The sequence below is a fragment of the Trachurus trachurus genome, assembly GCF_905171665.1.
Source record: "Trachurus trachurus genome assembly, chromosome: 12".
Classification (NCBI taxonomy): Eukaryota; Metazoa; Chordata; class Actinopteri; order Carangiformes; family Carangidae; genus Trachurus; species Trachurus trachurus.
Window position 1 is genome coordinate 11261644 of NC_139908.1, and position 8198 is coordinate 11269841.

The 8198-nt window shown below is 40.0% G+C and overlaps 2 protein-coding genes across 2 annotated transcripts; both read left to right on the forward strand.

Moving 5' to 3' along the window:
• Positions 1-1601: 1601 nt before the first annotated feature.
• LOC310995082 (bone morphogenetic protein 7-like) lies at positions 1602-3781 on the forward strand (the record flags this gene model as incomplete). Its single annotated transcript, XM_083984011.1, has 5 exons — positions 1602-2230; positions 2698-2855; positions 2936-3019; positions 3128-3258; positions 3638-3781. Exons 1-5 carry the CDS (start codon positions 2052-2054, stop codon positions 3779-3781), a joined length of 696 nt encoding a protein of 231 aa, XP_083840137.1. The 5' UTR covers positions 1602-2051.
• A 1634-nt stretch (positions 3782-5415) lies between these two features.
• On the forward strand, positions 5416-6659 carry LOC310994472 (uncharacterized protein). The gene is made up of 2 exons (XM_083983176.1): positions 5416-5941; positions 6039-6659. Exons 1-2 carry the CDS (start codon positions 5713-5715, stop codon positions 6404-6406), a joined length of 597 nt encoding a protein of 198 aa, XP_083839302.1. The 5' UTR covers positions 5416-5712; the 3' UTR covers positions 6407-6659.
• The last annotated feature ends 1539 nt before the right edge of the window (positions 6660-8198 follow it).

The following is an 8198-nucleotide window of genomic DNA, read 5'->3' on the forward strand; positions in this document are numbered from 1 at the left end:
ATTTTACAGAGGTAGTATTCATTGCAGGGCTGTGGGAGTTGTCATACAGTGATACTTTCCACAGGTGAGTTTCTGTTCATGTATCTTCTCAGCGCTACACTAGACTAAACATAGATGAAAACCAGCTTTCAAAATTAAATCGTATAACTCCCCTTTTATTTTTGAGTGTTGAAACTTATTTCAAGAATGCCGTCTGTTGTGTGCTGGTGGAACATCTGCATGGTGCATCCTCCACAGTCCTTCATCCGTGTATCAAGGCCCTTTGTGAATCCCTGCCAGGAGGAGAGTGACTCCCAGCTGCACTACAACAAGGAAACCTCTATAACCTGAGTCCAGACTTTTCTACCACAGTAAAGTGGATCAATCCCACCACAACTGTGCAGTTTAGCATTTGGATCCTTTTTTTTTTTCTACTTATGAAATATAATATTTTCTTATGTGATCTTCATTTAGATGATTTTATATCTTACACAGTTGGAGACAGATGTTAAATGCTTCAGCTGCCATGCAGCATTTAACTGAGCAATCAATACAATCAATCTATGAATCTATGTCCAGAGACACACAATCTTCATTTAGGAACTTTTGTTTGTGTCTTAACTGCAAAGGAGTGCACTGCAAGTCTTGTATCAGCTTGTACCAAGCATTCCTGTGGCCCTGTTTATAAATGAATGGATTAAAATCTAGCTCAGGAGATGAGAAAATGTCACTATCTCTCATTTAAGGCCTCATAGAGAAGAGGAGAGGAGAAGAGAGGGCAACTCAGGACCTGAGACCATTCCTTCCATATCTGTGATCCTCCCTGGCTCTGACATCCGTCTTCGCTGCCAACCTTTTTGTAAAAGAAACTGATAACTACCCATATGCAGAAATGAATAGGCAGGCTGTGTTTTTATAGTTTTGTGCTCCACTAGTGAAGTTCCAGGTGCTTCAGATGCAACTTTTATGGCCTTTGCCCTCTTTTACCAATTCAAAATATAGATGAGATCCATAAGTTTCCAAACATATCAGATATGTTTAGGCAGATATTGGGAAAATGTGCATAAAACGATGCACAAGCATACAAATCTTGGTTTTGAATATTTGTTCAGATTAAATATCACAATGCACATATGAGAACATACAGAGGCGTTGCAACAGGCAACCGGGGGAGCTGCAAGGTGGCCCATATTAATGACAACATGATACGCACAATGTTATTATATGCAGAGCATACGATAAATCAGTGCTACTATACCGATGCCAATTTTAATTTCTCCCATTAGCAGTAGAATAATGCATTTGTTGTCTAATGCTAGCACCAACATCAATTCTGCTGTCAGTAGATCTGCTTGTCCTCCCCCAAATGTTACTAATTTCTATGTTGAAGAGGAAGATATTATACAGTATGTCTCTGTGAATCTTCTGGTATAAATGTTAACATGAAGCATTGCTACTCCAAAATTGAATCATCAAAAGTTTTAGATTAATTAATGGTTAATGTTTGTGTGCTTGGTGGTGGTGCGGTGCCTCTTGCCTGGGGCCTCCCGAGTGTCTAGATACGCCCCTGAGAACATACTGTAGCTATATGACACAAGTGAGAAAGAGCTAAATTACTTTAGGAAGATTAAAGTTTCAGTACACGAAGAGCATCAGAGGGGAAAATGAAATGTTACAAGAAAAATCTCTCACCCATGTTGTCACTCATCACCTCTAGGTATAATACAGCATGTCGTAATACCACAGGCCTATATGGCATTCTAGGTTGTTTTTTTTCTTCTTTTTTTTTCTCACCTCTTGGTCCTGGCTGTTTGCCGCCCGCCTGATCATCCTCCTCTTACTCTTTCACACAGAACAGGAGAGAAGACAACAATGTTAAGTATCTCAAGGCCAAGCTGGGGTACAGGAAGATAAAAAGCCAGGTTCCCAGGCCCTGACAAACAATAGGACAGCATCCCCGTCTCGTCATTCCTCAGTCCTCCACCCACCAGACACACCGAACCAACAGCCGCCTTTTCGCCTGACTCCGGCCCAATTCATCCGTCCACCCGGACCTTACCAGCTCATCCACCATGTCCTTTGCATTCGTGGTCACGACGATACTTCTGGGCTCTTCACTGGTGGTTGCTTTTGTCTTGCAGCCATCCAAGGAAGAACCTGCAGCCTCTGCTAATGCTCCTGTTTCCCAGCACAGGTCAGTATCGCCAAACCTGCTCACATGCAAGTCTATGTTAGTTATACCAACACTTCTTTTTTTTTTTTAGAAGTGACATTTCTTTGTATGCAGACAACATATTTATAACCATCTTTCTCAATATTCTTCATCTGGTCAAGTCAGAGCGGTCACTGTATTTATAAATAGCCTCACTGCTCTAGAGGACGTACCTATCAGATTACACATCATGAGATCCCTGTGGATGTGTGTTTGCTGATCCAGGCCTTTTTAGTGGGTTAGAGGGAAATTCAAGTATCTGTGTGTGTGTATGTGTGTGTGTCACGCTGGCTATTTGCATCAACTGTTCCCTCAGGTCATCTGGGTCACTGATAGTGAGAGAGTTTGAGTGGAACAGATTTCTATAATGCATCTTTTTTTTTTAAATTGTAACACAAGTGCTGTAAAGTTTCCTTGCTTTTTGTGTAATCTCCAGGATTCCTTCTCTTTTCCCTTGAATCATTTTCAATGTTGTATTTCAATTTGATTCTCTATGCGATGATCAGGTGCCATGCTGAGTCACTGGAGTCCATCAGGAAGGGTCTCCTCAGAGCTCTCAATTTGCAGACTGAGCCAAGGCTGCCCGCCGGTGCTGTGGACTCCGTCAGAGAGCGGTGGCAGAGCCGATTCAACACCCCTTCTCACAGAGCCACGCACGCTGCAGGTTAGTGGAAATCCACATTCATTGCAGGTCTCACATTTTTTTCCAGACTAAGTCTGTTTTCTTTTTCCACATTATTCCAGTCACTGCAGTCTCTGTGTCACCTGATGGTGGAAACAGCGCAAGCCTGAAGTGCTGCTCCATGGCCTCTGAGATCTTCATGACAGGTACGCAACAATCTGTGCAGAGAATTATGTGTAATTCATCTGCATCCACACTCACATTCACTCATTTGTGAACATTTTTGTAAATATCCATTCTCATGTGTGCTACAGATCTGGGCTGGAGCAACTGGGTGATCCAACCCGCCAGCCTCACCATCGTCCAGTGTGCACTCTGCAACCCTGATGTGAACCCTGTGGAGTGTCCATCGTCCCACACCAACGTGCAGGATCCTGACTCACAGGTATAAATAACTCTCTGAGATGTTTACATAGTGACATTCATGTCTGCAACCTCCAGCTATTTGATATTATGCAGATTTACATATCTGAGCAAAGGGGTGAGTGTAAAGTAAAATTAAGTTTTTACTATTTCATATATATTATGTATATGTATGCAGTCTTATCATTTTAGCAATGATCATCTCTGGTATGTAAGCAGACTTTGCAAATGCAAATTTAGTTTTTGAAAGACCATATTTTAATATTTTCTATCATTATTCTTTTTTTTATTTTGTAAGTGATACCTGTTGTGTACCATGCAACACATGTTTGTATCATGAGACAGCTCCTGCAGTGTGAGGATGTTACACCCTGACCCCTCCTCTCTTCATTGTTGTGCAGGTGCCATGTTGTCAGCCCACCTCCCAGGAAGAGGTGCCCATCGCCTACGTGGATGAATCCAGCAGCATCGTCCTCTCCTCCGTGCAGCTGACCCGCAGCTGTGGCTGTGGATCTGCGAACCCCCAGCAGCCCAGCACAGAGTAAAGTCTATTTTATCACTCTGAGTATGTGACATCTGTGAGCCACCTGGCACACAAACAAAAACATGAACCTCAGACAAAAGTAGACGGCATCATTACTATCTTCTCTCACAAACACTTATGCTGCTTCTGTAGATGATTTCTCTTGGATTTCTGAAAACATTACAATGTGTATTCAACACTGAGTGTGGGAACCTAAGCAAAGGCTCGATTTCACATTCCTGTTTCTCTATTGTGACCAAAAAATAATGACACAAGTGGCAGCACAGATTCGTTGAAGCAGTCAGTATTAAAACTGATCAATTATTACCATCATTTCTTTTTTGCAAATATTGCTTTAAAGCAGACATCTCCCGTTGACTTAACATAACCTTTGCAAGAGGATAAAAAAAAGAAAAAGTATGAATTTCTCTATTTCTTTGGCAACAAGCCTTGGAAACAGCAATGTTAAGCTCTGCTGGTTTAACTTTAAATGAATCTCATGTGGACAGAGCACTATTTATAGTTACTAACTGTTACTAAGTGTTCCCTCCAAAAATGTGAGACTACCCAGAGCCAAAACCTCTCACAGACCAGTTGTCTCATGTCTGATCAGTGAAACGACTCTTTCCTCTTATGGAGAAAGAATTTATTTAAAACACGACAGAGAAAACGAGGGCACATAAAAAAAATCTTAAATTGTAAAGTAATTCCAGTTTGTTTTTAGGGAGGTTTCTAAGAAGTAGATGTAAAAACCTCCCTGCATCTAAAAGTTAGTGTGAACTTTTGCTGCGTATCAACAACATCTGTGCTGTGTTTTTCCACAACCCTCAACTGGCCAGGCTCCATTTTCATGTTTTAACCAGCAGGAAAGACAGACAAGACTCTGCTGCCCTGAAAACTCCCCCCAAAAAACTTTATCGTGGCATTTATTGGTTGTATGAGAGATGGGCTTTTTTACTCTGGAATGTAAGGTGTAAAAAAATAATCAGAAAAAAATTATAGTACATAATATCATTTTTGTGCCTTATAGCTAGTAAATTAATTTAGTTTACGGTCTAATTCAAGCCTGGCAGATAAAATATAACCAGAATAAAATGGTAGATCAATGACCAGTTTGACTATTTTACTTTTATGTGAAAGTCAGATTTTTACTTTCAAAGCATTTTATTGTCTGTATGTAATATGTGATTCTTTTTAACAGAGTTCTTTTTACTTACTACTTATAAGTTGTTGGGTTTTTTTCTTCTTGTGTCATTGTATCTGTTGTTTGGTTGTATGCTCACACTTACTTTACCAACTTACCTCACTGTTATCAATATATATCCAATGTTTTTTCACAAGTGTAATGTGGTGCAGCAGAGATAGGCTATATCACACTTATGCAGCTGTAGAGTATTAGAATGTTTTATTGTGCTTATAACATTGATTTATCATTTGTACAATTTCAAAATAAAATGCTCATGGACACAATCTTTAAATAAAGATGATTGAAATGTACAATTTTCTGACTTTTTGAGGTTTTCTTTTGGACAAATCTTGGGATGCTTTCTAAAAGGATTTTATGTCAGGGCAGGTTCTTATGACAGTTTTCAGGATTTCATGCCTGCCAGGCAGTGATACTCTCTCTCTAGAGGGAGGAAAATAGCCAATGAAGAAATGTTGGCAGGGTACTCCAGAAAACCAGGCGCTGGGCAGGGGAAGAGCAACATGTTCTGACGAGCCTTGATCATTTTTGCCTTGCATGCATCTGCACACAGGGCTTTTCTTTTTTTTAAACAATTTTTTTTCTTTGTGGCTGTAGACTGGAGCTTTAACTGGTGATTCTCAGGTTGTGCAAGAAAGATACTTATTCAGGACTACATTAAAACAACCGCTCTACAGGAGGACGGCAACACTGGGGCCTATACAGCCCAGCACTGACAGCAGTTTGCAGTTTTATTGATACTAAGCAAAATGTTCAACTATTTCACTGTGTGGATGTCTTTTGGCGTGCTGCCCCAGCTCCTGCTGGCTGGAGGATCAATTGAGTGTTCAGAGAAGGAAACTTTAGTGGGACAGACACCGATCGCAAGCACGGTGGCACAGCTCACTGAATGTTTAGTAGACTGCAGTGGGATGACGTTCCTCAAAAAGCTGAGACTGCAGGACCGCCACATTATACGCTTTAGAGACTCCACAGAAGGTAAGGAGCCAATAAGTTAATGTATATAAAATAATAGATGTATATGATATAATGATCAGTTGTGTAAAGGCCTTAATAAACAAATCCTCCTTCTCAGGAGACACTGGGGAATACTGTTGGTCCACAGACCTCCAGTGCACCATTGGAGAGAGCTTTCTGCATGCCTACGTGGTGCTGCCTCTGACTACAACTGTTGGACATGAGCAGCTGGAGGTTGAAGCCACTGTCCCCACTGCCACCAAACTGCACGTGCACAACCGCCCCACCACGATCGCAGAGAGCTGCGGCCTCCGTTACGACGTCACAGAGCACTTCAGCTCAGCAGCGACGGTGGGGACGTCTCTCTGTGTTCGGCCTGTGACCCAGGAGGGCATCCGGAGGGAAAGTTTTCTCAAATGCCCTCCTTATCTGGCCACCTTCTGGCAGAGAGATCCAAACCAGTCCAACCAGCAAGGAGGGGGATAAAACACCAGAGGTGGAAAAGTATTCAGAGCTTTTACTAAACAAGAAGTACTACTACCACTCAAAAAATACTTCATTACAAGTAAAAAAAAATCCTGAATTAAAATGTTGCTTCAGTAAACGTATGTATAATCAGGAATGTATGAGGTCAGAGTACTAACTGCAGAAAAATGGCCTCTGTGACTGTTGCCACTACTAACACATTTATCTTCACATTATTTTTACTCAGGCACTAATGTGTAGCAGGGGCCATTTACGATTGAAGAGTTCATTTGCAAAAGCAGATAAGTGCCATTTAAAAAAAAAAATGAGCTGAGGCTTTGAAAGTATTCTTTGCATAGTGTTGTTTTCAATAAAACTTTATTTTTTTGAGATATGTCTGTTTTTTTTTACATCTCAAAGTCACTCAACTTTAGTTTGACTGATATCACCTTATGTAAATAAAAAATGAAGATTCTAGAATTTTTTAAAAACGGAGTTATCTGCTTTTGCGAATGAACTTTGTTATTCAGTGAAATTGAGCTATTTTTGCATTATTTTCTCAGTTAATTGATTTGTTCTTTGGTTTGGTAAAAAAACAAAACAGAAAATGAATGACACAAAAAGTGAGAAAAGCCCGTCATAATGTTTTGTATGCAAAAATATTAATGTGTAAAATAACTATTGCTGACAGGTAAATATATTTGTCCAAATGTACTCAATAGTATTCAACCATAATGAGGTATATCAGAATAATAGTTGGCACTGAGGTCGAGTCAACACCGTTTTATAACTTGTTACTACAATATAAGCTGCATTTGAGTGTGTGTAAGACCTGCTTGTATTATAATCATAATAGAGACAATAGTGGTAACTACTTCATGATTATTCACGCTTACACAGTTAATGTTGAATTCATGATGCTGCTGCAAAAAAGTTGCCAAAATTGAATGATCCATATAGATGTTACATAGATTATCGTTGTAAATATTTTATTTTCCTTTTACACTTACATGTTAAAGTGTTTGACTATTTGAGGTGTGTGTGTGTGTTAAACGGTATTGTCACCATTACTAACGCAAAGCAAGTTCTCATTATAATTAATTCAAAACAGAACAGCACAATATTTGTTTGTAAGCTCTCTTGTGAACAAATTGGTTTGGACACGTTGAGCTGGGATTGTTAGAGATACATTATTTCTACTAATATACACTTTATATACAGTGTGCACCTATGTTTGTCTGGTGCCAGTATGTATTCATCTAGTTCTCATAAGATGTGAAGTTTCCTATTACTGTGCGGTCAAATGTATCTAGGTGAACTATGTTGGATGAGTCTCTGCTCTGCTCTGTTACACAAGAAACTATATAGTGCCACCTACTGGTTGTCAAGGAAACTAATGAAAATCTGAAAACAATTGTCCTGGACAACATTCAACCACTGGATGGCAAGCTAGCCACAGGACTGTATGAGTGTGTGTGTGTGTGTGTGTATGGGTGCGTGTGGCATGTGCATGCATGCACGTGCGAGTGTGTTATGTAACATCTAACTCCTGTTTGTGGGAGTGATGTGTTCAAATTAGAAACAGTTCATATAGATCCGAGATACCATAGGCACTTCAGAGGAGTGTGTATGTGTGTATGTGTGTGCATATGTGTGTCAGACACTATTTGGGTGTAGTCTCCTTAACAGACATTATGACTGACAAGTGTACTCACAATGTGTAATCACAATTTACGATGTGCACAATAAAGCAAAATGAAACTCTTAATTGGGCTTTCGAGAATGTATGTGTAAGCTTGCTCTTAAATTATTA